Here is a 19589-nt window from a genome sequence, read left to right as displayed (position 1 = left end):
GGAGATGGAAGGTATCGAACTCCCAAGGGAAGATAGGGTTGACATAGAGGAGAATAGATCACTCCCTATAACGGACCGGGTACCTACCAGAGGTGAGGAAACACCACAACTTAGTCCATTACAGAGGGTAGTCGGAAGGTTTGTGGTGCAGAAGGTGCCGGCAACGGAGTGTGTTGAGTCTCATGGATTGCCAGATGCTCTTCAAGTACCCATTACCATAGGTCCTATAGTGCCAGTTTATAACCCAGAGAAAGTGCGAGAGGAGGAACAGGTACGGCTAGACAGAGAAAGAGCAGAAATGGAAAGAAGGAACAACATGACAAATGCCTGGAGGCAATTGCCAGGACCGACAAAATGGAGCACCCCATTGGATTCAGCTGTGGATCCCATAACAGATCAGGGGGGTCAGAGAGGACCGATGGATCTGAGAGGACTACGGCCGAAATCCTTTAAGGAGTTGAGAGCTGATTTGAGGGAATGGGATGCTGCCACAGAAACACAGAGTAACAGGTCAAGAGCGGAAGCTGAATGGGGAAGTCGAGGCGATGGGACATTGTCTCACTGTGGGGCTAGCGAAAGCAGTCAGGAGTGGGACGGTAAGGGCCAGGAGAGTAGAGGAGCTACCCGTCATATCCATGGTGGAAGTAGGCAGGAGCAAGAAGGAAGAAGTACAGAGTGTGGAGGGGTGTCTCATCTCATTCACAGTGAAGGACGCAAGAGTACAGGGATAGCTTTAAGTGCACCCTCCATGCACCTGGCGATAACACAGCATTGGAATCGCGGGAACATGGGGAGCCACAAGGTGTCTCACCATGCGTCAAGCGATCATGGGCAGGAGCGGGATCGCGGGAACATGGGGAGCCGTGAAGGGCCTTGCCATGGGTCGAGTGATCATGGACAGCAGGGGAATTGCGAAAACATGGGGAATTATGGAGTGTCTTACCATGCACCTAGAGACACCAGGCAGAATGGGAGATGTGGGAGTATGGGGAATCGAGCAGTATTTCACCATACACCAAGAGAGGATGGAACTGCATGGGACCTGGAGAGATGGGAGCATGGGAGGACTCCCCATAACACGCCTGAGCCCAGACGTAAGACTCAGAGCTGTGATGGGAGAGACGTAAATGGGCTCTCCAGAGACAACACACTGAAAGCTGTGATAAAGGCAAAAAGGCTCGATGTGACCAGTTTAAAATCTGATCTGGACGAGATAATAGATGGTACGTTGCCTCTAGAAAGGATTGACATGTACGAGCAAGATGAGGTGCTGTTTATATCAAAGGATATTACTCGGAAGGCAAAAGCAACTCACGAGAAATTGTCTGAACTGGCGGACAAGTATATGGTAGACTTGTCGAGAACAAAGACATTACAGGGTAACCATAGGTTGCATTATTCAGATCAGGACCTGGATGAGAGGAGGACAATTGGATTAAAAACACACATAAGGGAACTGATCACAGGAATGAGGGCATGGAGGGATCTGGATAAATGGGAAGAAAGGTGGTCCAAGAAAGGGACTGTCAGGCAGAGCGCGATTGTGATGTCCCCGGAGGGAGGGCCAATGCGGATGGAGGCATTCCCTTTGCGAGAAATATTGAATGGGAGTTATGTACATGTGCCCTGGAGTAGGGGAGATTTGGCTGCGTTTACCAATTCATTTCCGAAGTTAAGAGAGAATCCAGTAGAGTGGTACAAACAGGTAGAGAGGTTTGTGAAGATCTCCAAAGTACTGTGGATTGATTTGAACACCTTATTTGATATTGTGGTCCCAGGAGACTTGTGGACAGCATGCAAAGTTAGTGTTGAATGGCCCACAGAAGAACCAAAAAGAGATGCTCGTACTAATGGTCCGTCAGAAAGAGTAATGATAAAATATGAAAAGGTGATGATATGGCTGAAAGAGAAGGTACCACCACAGGATATAGATTGGGTGAAAATAGACCGAACTAGACAGGAACCCAAGGACACAGTCCATGAATTTTATGAGCGATTGCTGAAAACATTTAAACAATACAGTGGATTAGATGTAATGGATCCCAAAGACATAGGACAGTTTGTATCGAAGTTCGTTTTGGGGTTGAGACCTGATATTTGTTTGATGATTCAGCAACACTTAATTTGCTGGCAAAACAAACCATTGGATGAAATTTTGAGGTACGCAAGGTATTGCAGTGATGAAATAGATTCCAAAGCAAAGAAACTTAAGGAGAAGTTGATGATGGTTCAGATGCAGTCGGCTGGAAAAGGTGGACAACAGCAACAGGGAACAGGGACTATGGGAAGGAGTTCAAATAGTCAGAATAGGGACAACGAGGAAAATCCGAGACCTAGAGTAGACTTTGCTACCTTGAAAAGGACGACAAAGTGTCACCAGTGTCACCAGGTGGGACATTGGAAACGCGAGTGTCCCTATAACTCTGAAAACGGGGAACTGGAAGTAGAGGAGGAGGAAGTTCAGACCGTTCCAGTACAAGGGGTGACAGTACCTAAGGGTATGGTGGCCAAAGGGGGGACTTCGGCTCCTCGAGCCCAGTTCCCGCAACCACCAAAGATTACGACGGGGGGCAAGATCTATAGACAAATGTCTCTTTTAGTAGGAGGGGAAGAGTGTTACTACGTTGACCCACTGACTGGACGGAGTGTGAGTAGAGAAGAGGACTGTACCCTCGGGGCAGTTCTAGAGGTGGACCACAGAGGACCGTTTGTTGAGGCTGAGGTGGCGGGGTGTCCTACGACATTCTTAGTAGATACCGGAGCTACTCGATCAACTTTGAGATCAGCCGTGGTTCCGGATCTGCAAATGTCGGGGGAAACAATTCAAGTGGTAGGAGTCGCAAATAGGAGAATGACTAACCCTTTGACAGAACCAGTGCTAGTGAGAATAGGAAACTACAGCGATGAACATCAGTTTGTAGTATGTGATTCTAGCCCTGTGTGTCTGTTAGGAAGAGACTTATTGTGCAAACTATATTGCACAATATACTGCACGCCTCAGGGAGTAGAGGTACAGACTAACGACAATGACGCCACCTTTAAAGTTGCAAATTCAAAGGTATGCATAGAACTGTATCCTACCCTGACGGTGGAAGAGCTCCCCTGGGACTTAAGAGATACTGTGTCATCTGAAGTATGGGATTTCACTGGAGAAGAGATAGGATTGTTTAAAGGAGTAGAACCAGTGAAAATCATGATAAAACCAAATGTTGAATATTCAAGAATGCCTCAATACAAATTGACCCCGGAGACGATTGCAGGAATAAAACCCGTGATCGACTCCATGATTAAGCAGGGAATACTGAAGGAAATCGTGGGTAGTCCATGCAACTTCCCGATTATGGGTTTGCAGAAACCTAGCGGGAAATTTAGAATAGTACAGGATCTCCGAAAGGTTAATAGCATAGTTGTTTCACGTTGTCCAGTGGTACCGAATCCATCAGTGATATTGTTTCAGATACCATTCCAAGCTGAATGGTTCACAGTGATAGATCTTTGCTAGGCTTTCTTTTCAATTCCATTAGATGAGGAGAGCCAGTTTCTTTTTGCATTTAAGCTTGAAAATCGCGTCTTAACGTGGTGTCATATCCCACAGGGGTATACAGAAAGCCCATCGATTTTCAACCAGCTACTGAAGAAAAATCTTGAAAGTCTAGTACTACCACAGAACTCGATTCTAGTTCAGTACATAGATGACCTACTTGTTGCGTCAGACACAGAAGAAGCTTGTAAGATAGACACCATCACCTTGTTGAACCATTTAGCTGAAAATGGGCATAAGGTGTCTCCGAGCAAATTACAGTACTGTCTGACAGAAGTACAGTACTTGGGTCACCAAATTGAAAAAGGAAAGCGGAAGGTGTCACCAGACAGGATAGAGGCGATCATGAAGATGAATTCGCCTACGACACAAAGAGAGGTCAGGATGTTCCTAGGAATAGTTGGTTATTGCCGACAGTGGATAGCTAACTTTTCCCTGAAAGCAAAACCCTTACAAAAACTGACGCACAAGGAGGTGAGTGATCCGGTACTATGGGACAAGGATTGTTTGATGGCGTTCCTACAGCTGAGAGAGGACTTGTGTCGTGCTCCAGCTTTGGGAATGCCTGATTACGAAAAGCCATTTTTACTTTACTGTTGCGAAAGGGAAGGTTGTGCTTTGTCAGTCCTAGCACAAATTCATGGAAATGCCCGTAGACCAGTTGCATATTTTTCGGCTGCTTTAGACCCTGTAGCGGCAGCGTTGCCCGGATGTCTCAAATCCGTTGCTGCAACGGGTGTCAGCATTGAAAGGTGGGAAAGTATTGTAATGGGACATCAATTAGTGGTGTATGTATCTCATTCTGTAGAACTGTTAATGACCAGGACCAAGACACAGCACTTGACCAATAATAGGCTCACGCGCTACGAGCAAGTTATTCTTGCTGCGGAGAACGTGACCCTTAAGAGGTGCTCTGTTTTGAATCCTGCCACTTTGATGCCACTATCTAATGATATAGAAGCCGAGGAATGTGAAGATCACGATTTCCTTGATGTGACTGAACTATGCACCAAGCCAAGACCAGATATTGTAGATGAGCCGTTGACTGACCCTGATGAAATTTTCTTTGTTGATGGCTCATGTGTAAGGGACAATACGGGTCAGTTGAGAGCAGCTTATGCTGTTTGCACCATTACTGGAGTTGTAGAAGCCGCTTGCCTGGAAGGAGTACACTCCGCTCAGGTAGCTGAAATCATTGCATTGACACGTGCCTGTTTAGCAGGTAGAAAAATTCGAGTCACCATTTACACGGATAGCCAATATGGTTTCGGTGTAGTTCATGACTTTGGGCAATTGTGGTCTCAGAGAGGTTACATGACCTCCTCAGGTTCGCCTATCCGAAATGGGGAGTTTGTGCGACTATTGTTAGAAGCGTTACAAGGTCCGGCAGCTATTGCCGTTGTTAAATGCGTAGCACACACCAAAGGTACAGATTTTGTGTCCCAAGGAAATCGTTATGCCAACGAGGTTGCTCGTAACTGTGCAGAGCAAGAATACTCCTTCACGGAAGTGGAAGTGGGTGGGACACAGGAAAAGACAGAGTTAAACATGATGCACGAAACAGTTGATACTTGGGATGATTTAAAAGGCATGCAAGAGAACGCATCAGATTTTGAGAAAAAGACATGGGAAACTGCAGGTTGTGTAAAAAGTGAAATGGATTTGTGGATTTCAGCAGATGGAAGGGCAGTATTACCAGATGAATTAGTGAGTCCAATGGCAAGACAGATACATGGTCCAGTACATTTAGAAAGAGATGCCATGCTGCGGGTATTTAGGCAGACTTGGTATAATCCCAAGTTTAGAGTAGCCGCAGAAGCAGTGTGTCAGAGGTGTGTAACATGTCAGCAATTGAACATAGGGAAAAGGACACCAGTTACATTGAGTCACATTGGGAGGTCTGGTGGGCCTTTCAACCGAATGCAATTAGACTTTATTGAGATGCCAAAATGCAACCGCCTCAGGTATGTTCTGGTGGTTGTATGCATGTTTTCCGGATGGGTCGAGGCATACCCTACACGCAGATGCGATACACTCACAGTAGCAAAGTTGTTGCTTAGAGAGTTAATACCACGCTTCGGGGTGCTGACCTTTTTGGAATCAGACAGAGGGACACATTTTAACAGTGAAGTTGTGAAGATGCTTTGCTCTGCATTAAATATTGACCAGAAATTGCACTGTAGCTATCGACCACAGGCTTCAGGGATCGTGGAGCAGATTAATGGAACCATAAAATCCCGAATGGCCAAAGTGTGTTCATCGACGTCCTTAAGCTGGCCTGATGCCCTGCCATTGGTACTCATGAGTATGCGTAGCACACCAGACAGGAGAACAGGCCTCTCCCCACACGAGGTTTTAATGGGGAGGCGAATGAGACTTCCATCTGTTCCAACTACAGCTTTGTTGAATATCACAGATGATCTGATCCTGGATTATTGCAAGGGACTTTCTGATGTCATTCATTCTGTGTCTCTTCAGGTGCAGGCTGCTGAAATTCCATCTTCCAGAGACCTATGTCACGACCTGTGCCTTGGTGACTGGGTGCTGGTGAAGAAGCACGTCCGGAAGAACTGCCTAGACGTGCGCTGGAAGGGGCCATACCAGATAATTCTGACAACGAATACTGCTGTAAAGTGTGGAGGACTGCCAAATTGGATTCACGCCTCCCACACTCGAAGAGTTCCAGCACCCCTGGAAGAAACAGCTCCTCTCACAGATGAAAATCCAGCTGTGGACGGCGAACCACTAGAGGGGATCAGTCAAGCTGTGGGGGTGTCGGAGGAAGCTGGGAGTGCTTCAGATCAAGCGGAAGAAAGACAGGACGACAGTGAAACTGACGTTGCCACAGAAGGAGAAAGTTGCTGTGAATACGGCTCAGACACTGATCAAATCACAAGTGATCAAGAACCGAGTGTGAGGACAAGAAATAGGAGAACAAGGCGTGGAGAAGCTAGTTGGCCTGAAAGGAAGAAGAGGCTGAGCTTGAAGCCAACTCCAGAGAGAACCCTTGCTCCTATATCTGAAGACTCAGATCTGGACGAAGGTGCACAGAATCGAGAACAGGAGGGTCCAAGAAGATCAAGGAGGGTGCGAGTGCCCTGCAGAAGATACGCCACTCCTGAGTGGACCTACCTAGCAGCAGATGTCTAGTGCGCGGAGAAACCCGGGAGGGTGAGGGAAGTGACAGTGACCAGTACTGACCCAATCATAACATTGGAAGTGGTGTTGTTGGTACCTGGACTTGAGATCGAAGGGTTGCTGACACTCACTGTCCCCAATCCTCTTTATCTGAGCATAATAAGAGAACTGGTTTTAAACAGAGTAGAATTTCCAACTTTTGGTCCAACGATACCAGCACTCGAGGAGATCATTCTTCGCTTAGAAATTCTAGAATACGTGATTAGAGCTGCTGGAACACGCATGATTACAGACTGCTAAAGACTTTTATAAATAAGCAAGATTGAGAGATAACCTAGAGCCAAGAGGAAGAAGAAGAAATTTAGGAACTCTTCCATTTAGTGGATGGAGAAGGGCTAGGGTTGTCTGTTGCTATAATTCAAAAGACTGATCTTGCGAAAGGGATTATCAGCTTCCAGGTGTGGTTCGAAAAGACCGAATAAGCAAGGAAAACACTGTTGAAGAACATAGAAAAGAGACTTTGTGTTGTGGTAGAAATTTAGAACTACACTGTCTTGAGATCATGGAGGCCGGCAACCCGAACCGCAGAGTAAAATGCATAGTAGGCACACTTTTAGTGGGAGTAATTTTTCTTATAGTTCTAGTAGTTACTGTATCATATATAGTGGGACATGAAAATGAAGAGAAGGCAACAAAAGAAGCAAAAGTTGTAGTAACATTGAAACCTACTACTGCTGGCAAAAGGGGGGACAATACAGAGAAGGATAAAGCTTTGCTAGCAGCAGAAGCTCGTAGGTTGCACGTAGATGAATCACAAGGAAATTTCAAATCAAATGCATACGCTAAATTGCTTTATGAATACATTGATGCTATGGATGCAAAGGACTGTTACGTCTGCATGCAATTGCCAGCTTCTGTAGACGAAGGTATTAGGTACCATCATCTTCCATTGACTTATGGAATCACATGTAGTTTGTTGCATAGTATATTTTATGAACCTGATAGCTTTCAGTATTATTTTTCAAACTTTGACGCTGTTTTACCAGAGGTCCCGGCCTACAAGCATATGAACAAGTGGGATCGATTAAGGAAATTTTTCATTCCTTGGAGAACGCTGGATACTTCATATGCCCGAAGAAATAATTTGACTTGTAAAGTGTCAGAAATTGAGAAAAAGTTTATAGGGCAGGTGGATGATCGATATAGGAGGCAGAAGATCCTAAAGGCTTCGGGCCAATGGAAAACAGATTGGACCGAGGAGGAAAAGTCACACAAGAGGAAGGGTAGTAATGGTCCAATAGCTTTAGATCGAGTGCAAAGAGGGAAACTATGTATATACAGGGGTAAAACCTATTATGAGAATGTGTTTGTGGGAGAAGTAAGTTGTGAACATGCCTTCCAAATAGAATACTATAATAAGTATTTCTTGAAAGGAATGCAGGTGATCCCGAATGTATATTTTGTCTGTGGAAGAAATGCATATGTGAAACTACCGGATAATTGGTACGGATCATGTTATTTAGCAATTGTGTTCCCCAAAATATATCATGCTAAGGATCTAGAAATCATAGAGGGAAGAAGTCAAGCTAGAGGGAGAAGGGATGTAAGCAATGATGAGGTAGTTGGAGACGTATTTGGTGCTATGTTCCCTCTTTTAGGGCTAATACTGAATGATGTCAAGATTAGGAGATTGGCAACAGTTGTAGATAGATTATCTGCCAGTACTGCTAGATCATTAATGCTGGTGGAGGGAGAGATACAATCGATAAGGGCAATGGTTCTCCAGAACCGACTTGCTCTAGACGTTCTGTTAGCCAAAGAGGGAGGAGTCTGTAAGGCTTTGAAGGTCCAGGAATGTTGCACTTACATTCCAGACAATTCAAAACCTCTTGAGAAATATATACAGAACATCACTGAAATTAATCATGAGATTGAAGATCTGACACAGGTGAATGTGTGGGAAAAAGTGGGTCATGGAATGGGTAAAGTTGGAGGTTGGTTTGCCAATCTAGGGAAGAGTTTCATTTGGTACATACTGAAACCTATCATCATAATAGTGATTTGTGTAATCACATTGTGGGGGTTGGTGCGGCTGTATCAATGGTATAGGTCAAATAGGTTGCAAAGATCTATGAGAGAGCAGGAGCAGAGGTTAGCTGCGATGCAGGATAACCAGTACAGGAGTCTGAGGGCTCTAGAGATGATGAAGCGAGGGAGCATTGCAACGAGTTCTGTTTGATTCAATTCATACTCTCAAGGATGGTGTTGTGATGGTGATGACCTCTGAAGGTCATTAAAGGGGGGAACTGAGAGAGCGCAAATCAAGTAAAATGTAGAGGTGCACCATATTTAGAAGCACGTTGCACCAGTTTAGTTAAAGGAACATATAAGAGTGTCAAATTTATAGAGTGCATACATATAAGAGTGTTTAATTATTACAGAGTGCATATATCAGTGTGAAAAGCTAATGTAGGAGTGTTTAGAGATGTTAGAATGATATTAAATTCCATGTTATGTGGCTGTTGCAGAGGAGAATGTAATGCTGTCAAACGTAGAAATGTGTAGGCCTCATGGCAGTTCACTGAGAAAGAAAACGTGCCTTTACAATTTCACATGATATGGATTACTGTTGTTATAATTCAAAGTATTATTGATCATAGAACTGAAAATATATGTTTATTAGAAGTGTTTCCTATAACCAGTTGTGTGTAATAAGTTAGAATACTGTTTAGGCTGAGAAATAAAGGTTCATAGAGTGCACAGGCCCGCTTCATGTAATTCTAGTAGGCCTGGAGAGATAAGGTCGTTTCTTTTGATCTGCATGTGCTAGTTAGAATCAGGTCGTGTTAAGCATAAATTGTGGACCATGCTTGAAGGTTTACGACTTGTGAGATAAGCGGGAGGCCAGAATTTGGGGCCCACTTCATGGGTGTCTGTTTGCAGGTGCGAGGGGGTTCCAATCAAGAGAGTGATGAATAGAGCTCTGTTCTGGGAGACAGGCACAGGCCTGGAGGAGGGTTCAGGAATTTCCTGGGGGGTACTGTCTTGCCGGAGAAGAGCCTGGGAAGCAAGGTCAACGCTAACAAGGAGCCCAGAGGACTATCAGCATGGAAAAAGCCAGAACCGACACCACGTGAGGGGTGTACGTGAGGGGCGTGTCTGAGGGGCGTTTCAACTGTAATTGTGATTTTGTATTAGGGACAGGACCCCTGGGTGGAGTTAGAGCAGATGGCCTGAGGAACCTAAGAGAGCGGATGGGTAGGCAGATAAGGCATAACTGCGATGCACAGATTTACAACAAAGACTAAGGGAAAGTGAGTGATCTTCTTTGGAAGTCACCACGGCTGACACCTTTTTAGGTTAAGATTCCGCTAAGTAGGGATGTCACTTAGTCTAGTGTAGGGACAGTCTAATCTGGATTTTTCTTCCTTTTGTAAATGACGCTCAAGTTACAACTTGTGTCTATTCTTGCAAACTTGCTGATCTTTGAATTAGTTTTGGTGATACTCTTTTGTCGCTTAAGAACCTTTAGAGAATTCATGTTTGTATTGATGCCAGTGTATTTTTTGAACCTTATATTGAGATGTTTGTATCTCCAGTTATCTTTGTCTTTATAATAAAACTTTAAAACGTATTCGTAGTCAGTGGTTCTTCAGAGTTGTGTAAAGTCTTGAATTGATTAACCTAGTAGTGGATTGCTTTTTACTCTATGACAGGTAACAAAGGTTCAGTCGACCTGAGTTGGGATCTAGATCTATAGTGATCTGATGAGAGATCAAAAATCCCGCCGTAACACTAGTGCTTACTTAACTTTATAAGGTGGTGCAGAAGGCCTCATCCCTTAAGTGTAGCCTTGATGCACCCACAAAAGCTATAAATACTGGCAGCAACCGTGATAAGGTTGTACAGTGAATATGAGCTTGAGGGCAAATGAGTGTTCAAGCCTTTTTTTGGTCACCCCAGCCCCTGGCCCAGCAAATACTGAGAGTGTCACAAGTAAGCCCTGCAGGTGGTGTTCAGCTGGCATCTTAGATTAGTGGTCAATCATATAGTCAAACACAAAAATGCAGGAGAATACTAAGGGACACAAAGTTTGGGATGCGGCAGATGGAACAAACAGCTGTGGGCTTTTGTACTTCTTTGCGGGGTTAACTGGTACATGCAGATCCGATCTTTCATAATTAAAGAAATGAAGAAAGGGGGGGGGGGGGAAATGATGAAGTAATGAGCTCAGTTCACAAGGGAGAGAGGCCTAGGTAGTTATAGGGCGGGAGAGAAGACAGAGGTAAGAGGAAAAGGTGGGGGGAAGAGGTCAAGGGTCACAGTGAAGATAAAAGGTCTGAGGGGATGGACGGGAAGAGAAGGGTGGAAAGAGAGGAGGGTAAAGGGCATGAGGAAAGGTGAAAAGGCTGATGAGGAAAGAGAGCCCAAGAAGGCAATTAGTGGAAAAGGGGAATGGAGGCGGAGAGAGGGAGGCAGGCGAAGAGGTAGCGGTAGTGACAGTATATGGTCACAGAGCTGTGGTGTATGAAGAGCCCCACTGGCAGCTCGAGTGGGGACTGCCTTCTGGCCCAATGTTCTGCTGAACTCAATGGTCAAAGAGGGAAAAAAAAGGGTAGTAGGAACTGTGAGTGGAGAATCAGAGGGCAGGATTAACCCGCGGATAGGATCAGTGGGCGGAGTCAGAGATGTTGGCAGAATGTATTTGCTTGGCATTTCACTGCCCAATTACAGCTTAGTATGTTATTTAATTCAACTAATGGATACACATGATTATTTAAGGTTTAATATGAGGTATTGACATTGAAATACAATCACAAAGAAGGATATGTTTCCAATCACAAAATTCCCCAAATTCGCTTAAAAGTGTAAACACAAGCCATTTTTTTCTGAGCCATGGAGTTTCTGTCAGCAACACTTCTCCTCTCTTTTTCCACAAGAGCAGTTCAAACATAAATAGCAAAATATCCTAGTTTGCAAATGTTTCCTATATAATTATGGCTCTGCCATATGTGCCACATAATACAAGATCTGGTGCATAGTCTTACTATTTTAACTAATAAATTGTTTGTAGCTCAAAAGGATCAAAAGTTACAAAAAAATTTGACGTGTGTTGCTGCGACGTGGACAGCCCTTTGCAAAAGTTGATTGATCGCCTTTCTCACTGCCGCATTTGTATGTTACACTGGTACTAAAGAGGCAAAATCTTTGCAGAGTCTGTTAGCATGTGTAAAAATGTTAAAATAATAAAGTATCAGAAAATATATTACATTACGTTGCAGAATGTTTCTTGCTGCATAATTTAGTCAACACTGTGGCATAATTTTGAATCCCATTTCTGTGTAAATCCAGGGGCCCCACAGCAGGCATACATGTTAAAAGTGCTTGTGCATGAAGCAGAGACACCGTGAAGTTTACAAACTTAGTTTGGTGTGTGTGCAAATCCTGGATTGCCTATCCCTGGTGAGTTGCAGCTACTACTGCTGAAACAAGGCCAATGGAGATACTACTGGGTGAGGCGGACTGACCTTTAGCGCTAATGGCATCCTGTGCAACAATGTTTTTTGGTGCCCCCCAATGACTACCTCCGCCACGGACTCCCTCACTACCACCCTATAACAGTGCCCACCAAGTCTTCATAATCGCACTTTCTCTCAGATGATTTTAATTTGATTTACAGTGCCACTCTTACCAGTGTACAGTGTCAAAGCACTTTACATCACACATGTTGCACAGAGACAATCAATCATACGTGTATAAATCACTGTATATGAATTGTTACATAACACAAAGGACTACAAGGCGTCGGAGTCACATAAGAACCATACTAGTAGGCAGCATAGTTTCATAGTGACTGGTCTGGAAAACACAAACTTTGAATTTAGAATGTATGACCATGGTTAGGGGTTCTCTTTAATAATCAGAATGGAAAACATAATCAGTATGGTTTAAAAGACCAAACCCATAAACACAGAGCTGTAGTACACATTTTGTTTTCCAATCCACCCAGCAACCAGGTATTACAGTACCTCCAGGAATAGTGCACTTCCCCATCAAGGGAAAACAATGTTCCTTCATCTGCAAACTCTGTAAAGTGGCGCTGATGTGTTTGAGTGTGAATAAAATCAGTGTGGCCACTTTGCAGCCACTTATGTATTTATTTTTCATATTTTGAACCTTTTATTTCTCTCCCTCCTGACTCTTCACATGTAGAAAAAGTCGACAATTCCAGTAAAAGTGTTTTTCTTTTTTGGATCCATTTTACAGAGGAATAAATAAACGAAAGAAGGAAAGAGAGGGTGAAAACTATTTCTTCAAGTCACGGTTTTCATTAAGTGAGGAGGAGCTAGGCAAAAAGAGAGGGAATAAGAGGAAGAAAGAGGAGGGGACAGAGCAGAAGTGGACACTGTCCTTGTCTTGTCTTGGCAGGAAGGAAGAGACAGAGACCTTTTCCTTCTCTGACCGCCCCCCCATCCCGAACATCCACGAACACCGAGCCTTATCTATAGGCCTTGGCTATTTCTGCCATCCTGGGATGCATGTTTAAAATCAAAAGGTAGGAGAACGGAATCCAATTAATAAAAGAGGTAGAGGTACGGTTTGCCCTGCCGATCCTGCCCAATTTGACCATTGGCTGAACTCTGTCCCACTTAAACCTTATTAGTTGTTTATGGCCCACTTCTGGCAACGGGTCTTCAGAGAAAGTGCTAATAAATAACACACTGTGAATAACAATGAAAGAGAGTTGTAGGTTTAGCCTGGCATGCAAAGTGAGGGAAACAGAAAAGCAGAAATAATGAAGAGAGAAAATTCTAAAGAGAGGGGATGAGACAGAATGAGTAAGAATGAGAGAACAAAAGATAGGTTGCTATAAAAGTCAAACAAAGAAGGGGAGAAGGAAGGAAGGGAGGAAAGAGTTAAAGGAAAGTATGAAAAAGGGGGTAAAAGAATGCATGCATTGATGTAAGAGTGAAAGTATTGCTAGATGAAAGTATGAAAGAATGGAAGGCATGATGGTTGAATGGATGGATGGATTTAAGAATACATTGTTGGAGAAGAGTGAAAGGATGGATTGGTGAAAAGATGGATGTAAGGACACATGAATATATGAATGGTTGGGTGGAAGGATGGACAGGTGAAGGGAAGTTCCTAGGGCTGATTGAATAAATGGAAGGGTTATTGGATAGATAGGTGGAAGAAGGATAAAGGGATGAAAGGAAGTCGTCCAAGGCGTGATTAGAAATATGTTCATGAGCGTAGCTTCAGGGGAGGTGTTTGGGGTGCCAAACCCACCTACCTAATAAATGTGTTTTGTGATAAATAAATAGTTGGGCTCATGTGCTTTCATTTGGGTATGGTGTGGTGTCTGCCAGATTCCAACCAGAATCTTTACACACACACAGACAAAAACGCACACACTCTCCCCGTCGCTCTGTTTGAAAATACTTCAAAAATGTTGGTTATTTCACAAATTAAGGTGTGTGCTCTCACTTAGTACCCTACCAATCCACATTCCTCTCCTTTTGCTGCCCCTCAAGCCCCTCCTGTGCACCCTGCTCATGGTAGAATGTATTTTAACATTTTGTGCCAGGGTGATTATTGGGAAATCTGAAGCTCACACCCCCCTCCTAATCTTACTGACCAAGCTAAGTCCCTGGGTATGTTTCAAGTGGGGGCGGGGGCTTTAATTTTCAGGCTACTCCTTTGACAGGGGATGAGGTGCTGTGAATCCGGTGAGGAAAAATGGGGGCTAACTGAGATAAGGGAGAAACATAGGGGGTTATTCTCAAGAACGTACGATAATCATGGCCAAAATAGGTTAACGCAATGTTTCATATTGCCATCTATCGCGGGAAAATAACTGTGTAACAGCCTAATCACAACACTCTGGTAACATGCGATAGTTTCCTGATACCGAATAAAGTGTCCGCGATAAAATCACTGGGACAGCGATAAAAATCTACATCCAAAAGTGAAAAAAGCCGCGATGGGCCCAACAGCGATAAAACATTCTGCGATAAGCAGTGCCACACCTGCAAGTCCCAAAAGTCAGGTGGGATATTTTAGTATAAAAGCGGCAGCAAAAAACACAAACAAAACATATACAACTGCGAAGCACCATGGAGGTAGCCAGAGCAAGTACAGAGGACAACCAGACCCCCATAAGCCCCAGAGAGGACCAGCCTAGGACCATCATTGGGGAGACAGTGGCAGGAGTTGGGGGACAGGACACTGCACAACAGGACCTGAACCAACAGCAACAGGGTGAGTAACAACCAGGGACTGAAGGGACGGGGGGAGATGGGCACAATGGCGCACATGCACAATTAAGTAGAGCACATTTGTGGACAAACCATGCCCATGAGTCACAACTGCGACCAAGAGCCCAATTTACCATTGTCTGCAACATCTCAGCACTGAATAAGCACAGAAGTGAAAGGCATACCGCCTGAAAGGGATAAGGGCCCGCAAAATCAGAGCTGAAGGGACAACTCACCCACAATGTAGCACACACACACATAAGAATACGAGCACCTCAACATTGTCAACAATGTGGTACACACTGCAACACTTTTACATAAAAACAGATGCCTCTTGTGTGCAGAAAATGGTATTTCACATTTGGCATAGCAGAAAACTATGAAATGACAATGTACAGGTACAACTTCACATCCGTGAGGGTGTCAAAATGTCAACTGTCCCGCTTCAAATAGGCATCTCCTCACAAACAGACACCATCTACTTTGTCATGCAGTCTGTTAGTAAACTTGCACAATGCATGAACATAAATGTGAATACAATGTCAATCTGCATCTCCTCTACTCATCGCTGAGGGAGAATCAACACCTCCTGCAGAGCAGACACAACAACACAAGACTGATGATGAAGAGGATCTCCCCAACATCGACACCGACGCCCTCCAACAGCTCATGGACAGCTCTGGCACCCCACATCCAGGAGCAGGGCAGCCCCGCTTCATCGAGGAAACCCCACCAATTGCACAGACCACACAGCAGGAAGTACCCACCACCACGGCTGTCTCCTAGTGAGGAAATAGAAAATTTTATGTGGCCAGTTTGTCCCCCACTTGCACCCTATCCATGTAACTATGCCCCATGTATGTCCATGTTGTCATGAAATTCCCTTCTCATGCCTGTAATAATAATGCCCCTGCATTTCCGTCTAATGTTAGCATGTCAGTTATTAGGCCTTCCATGAATGAAACGTTAATTCTGCACTGAGGCCTACGTTGCCAATGCATTTACATGGTACACGTTTAAAAGTCGTGATGCACACATTTTTGTGGCCCAGCCGAGCCAGGCCCTGAATTCAGGCTCCGAGCCTCTCCTGACTCTGAAAGCTGCAGTTTAGTTATGCATCCCTGACCTCTCCCTTACTTCCTGCTCAGCCGAGAGGTGCCCAGCCTGGCCTGCCAAGACGGTATTTTGCCTACAGTTATCTGCTCAGCTCCGCAAAAACACATTCCAGTCTAGTGAAAGGGGTAAACATATTCCGCCTGCAGAACATAGGGCCTAGCCTTCCTGTCTCCATTCACGTGATTTACTGAACCCGTTGCCATAGAAGGCCCATGGCCCCCACGCAATGCACGAAGAAATATATGCACACACTAGCATTTAGTGATGAACAGCTTTTGCTCGAGAGACCTTTACTTCAGACAATACATCCTCCAAACACAAGATATCAGATATGCCAAAGGTGCAGGTCGTTCTGACATCCCAGACTCCTCTACTAGTGCTAAAGTCAGCTCCCCCCAGCTCTCCCCAGTTACACGTCATGACCAGTTTTGCGCGCACAAGTAGGGTAAAGGTTCCTGCTGACCCTGCAGATCTCCTCTATGCATCCACCCACCTATGACAGACCTATGACTCATCAAGTGAACACCCACGTGTACGGCTCCTTACACGCCTTCTTTCACGCCCATGTGTTCTTATCTCTCTCTTTCACTTGCTCCGCCTGGAGCGCTCCGCCTTCTCTATTCAATGCAGTTGTATGGTTTTACTATATATAATGTGTTATGTGAATAAAGATTTAGATGACGACCCTTCCTGAACCTTAGTGGTGATGGAACCCGATTCTCCAGTGACTCGAGTCATTGTATTAAAGCCCTTTTGAATCGGACACCACGGACTCTGCCTCTCATTTTATGAGCTATCCTTATTCCTTATTAATGTATAGAAATTATGACAGGGTAATAATTTATTTACCACATTAATCTGGTGCCCGAACAGGGACGAGTCCCCTTCCCCACGCGCTGGCGATGTAGGTGCAGCCCCCTGACCCCTTCTATAGCCGTGACGGACTTCAAGTGTACACGACATCGGGACTTCCTGCCAACTCCCTCAGGCCCACGGAGGAGACGGAGACTGCGACCAGGCATCCACACGAGGCGGTGAGGATTGCGTACTATCCCGACCAGAGCCCAAGCTGAGAGAGCAAGGTCCGAGGTATCCCGAGGCCCACCTGTTCCGAGGCGCATGCGCAGCAGTAGCAGTACCAGAAGCCGTAGCAGTCCAGTCCAGTATCGAGTTTCCAAGGCCTTCAGTTTTGCTTCCCGGTGAGTACCGTTGTTGGGAACGCGTAGAGACGGGTTCATTTATTTGAGCCCGGTCAAGACGGGTCTGGGTACACAGATCCGGTAAAGACGTGTCCATTTAGGTGGATGCGGTAAAGACGTGTCTCTTTATGAGACCGGTATGGCTGTACTGTACTAGCAGTGCATAAAGTAAACGAGTTTTTCCAGGATTGTGTGTTTTTTCTATGTACTAGTTAGGATGTATCTGTTTTTAATGTTTTAATGTCGTGGTGTGAATGATTGTTTTCAGTCTATTCTTCTGCTTATTGTGTTTTCGTTCAAGTTAGTTCAAACATGCCGCTGTTTCCGAAATTACGTCAGATAGGGACCAGGAAAGGGATACTCGAAGAGGCAGTTCCCGTCCCGCCTAGGGACACTCCTGGCCATTTTATGTATCAAAAACATGGGCTAGATGCCATACTGTTTTTAGACTTGTGGGTAGATTACACGAAGGATCTGGAAGAGAAATATAGATGGCCTGCCTCAGGGACATGGGATGCTGATTGCATCATGAGAGTAGAGGAAGCACTGTGGAAAAAGAAAGCTAGACAATCCCAGAAAGATGCCATAGAGTTGTGGCGTAAAGAAGCGCATAGAAGAACAGAGAAAGAAATCCACAAAGCAGAGAGAAGTAGAGAAGCATCAGAAAAAGCCAAAGAAAAAGAGCTAAAGGAAGAAGGTGAACGGGTTAAGGCAGAACAAGTAGATAGACAAAGAAATGCCCGTATTAAAGGCATGTATCCCGTCCTCGCCGAAGGACTACCTAAAGCGACCCCGGAAGTACCCAGTAATTTGCCGCCACCACTGATCCCGACCAAAGTCCATAGTCATAAACAGACAGCAGCGGACATTTTTCTTTCCTCCTATTTAGAAGACGCTGCTCCAGATTATGTTAATGCAGATTTTCCTCCTCCTCCTCCTGTCAACCACCCTAACAAATCCTTTTCACCAGCAGCCCGTAGCACAAGATCAACCCGCACCAGTAGTGTCACTGACAGTGAAAGACGACTCAAGCCAAGGCGACTCAAGTCAAGGGGCATCGGGAGGGGGGCCCACTAGAGACATACTACACACACCACCACCATCACGAACACTACGAGAATTAGCACTACAACGAACGCCAAAAACGACAACGACAACAGCACCTCTTAGACAAACTTTTACGGTTTCCAATTGTATATATGATCCAGTACCAGGTGTGGGCTCAATGCTCACATACTCAGTACGTTTAAGACGCGTTGCAGACTATTTGATCACTTTACCAGATATGAAGGAACATTTAGACAGAATATACCACTTCGTTAGAATGGGGGAGGGACCAGAAAGTATGCAAGAGGCCATGGCACATAGAAAGGTGAAGCTTCAAGGCATGCTTTTACGATTTTTGATTAATTGTTTGATAAGGGAACAAGACCAGCCAAATAAAGAAGTAACTAAAGGTATGATCACTTGGAGTGACAACATAGCTGTCAGTAAACATGATACATTGTCAAGAATAGAATGCATGTACAGGAAAATTCGTAAAGAAATTCTGAATATACACAAGAAAGAGCAAGCCGAGAAAGAGGACGAGGTAGTCATAGATGAGGAAGAGACAGAAACAGAGGAAATAAATAAAATGAATTACGTAGGCAGGGCGAGACAGTTTGACAGGCCTAAAGGCCTAGATTTCAGTAAACGTTCCCTCTCTCCAATACCAGAAAGATATTCCCTCGAACACCTATTCCAAGCTACTGAACAAGCACTGAAAAAACGAGTAGGGGGCAGTGAACTTTGTACTATGCATGAACAGGAACTAGCTCGGTCAGCGGTCCAATGGGCCTGCAATTCTAACATATATAATGATGACATAGTAGCGCAAACATTTTTAAGCCTTCCTCCGGAAGAACAGCGTTTAGCTGGTATTTACATGATTCAACATCTCATCACATTGTACGAGAGTCAGCATTCTGATCCAGGTCCCTTGTATAAATTACTGGACGATTTACTCCTAGCGAGATGGAGAGGCCTAGGTGCCGAGTTAATTAATGTTATTCTAGATCAACAACATAAGTACTTGACTTTTCTGACTCCGCACTTGATTCCTGCCCCACACCGAGAAAGAAAGACCTTCCACATAGATAGACAGAACCCCCTACGAGAGGTTCATCCCGTTAGAACTGCAGGGGGTGAGCTTCAACGAGTATACATTTACACACCCTTGTCGGAAATAGAGATATTGGAAATGAAAAAATTACTGCCCTGTCATGATAAAGACCCAGGGGGGTTCCACCGTGAATTAAAAGACATGCTCCGCATGGGGGATTACACATACGC

General features: G+C 44.7%; 1 protein-coding gene across 1 annotated transcript in view; it reads left to right on the top strand.

Moving 5' to 3' along the window:
- The first annotated feature begins 919 nt into the window (after window positions 1–919).
- The window catches only part of LOC147730819 (uncharacterized), a 39790-nt gene continuing 21120 nt past the window's right edge, over window positions 920–19589 (top strand). The window contains exon 1 of the mRNA XM_086954118.1: window positions 920–2082. Coding sequence (XP_086810244.1) covers window positions 920–2082 — 1163 coding nt within the window. The remainder of the gene's footprint in view (window positions 2083–19589) is intronic.

This window comes from Lissotriton vulgaris, chromosome 2_1 (assembly GCF_964263255.1).
Source record: "Lissotriton vulgaris chromosome 2_1, aLisVul1.2, whole genome shotgun sequence".
NCBI classification, from domain to species: domain Eukaryota; kingdom Metazoa; phylum Chordata; class Amphibia; order Caudata; family Salamandridae; genus Lissotriton; species Lissotriton vulgaris.
Note: the sequence above shows the minus strand (reverse complement) of the source record. Positions and strands in the feature narration are given on the sequence as shown.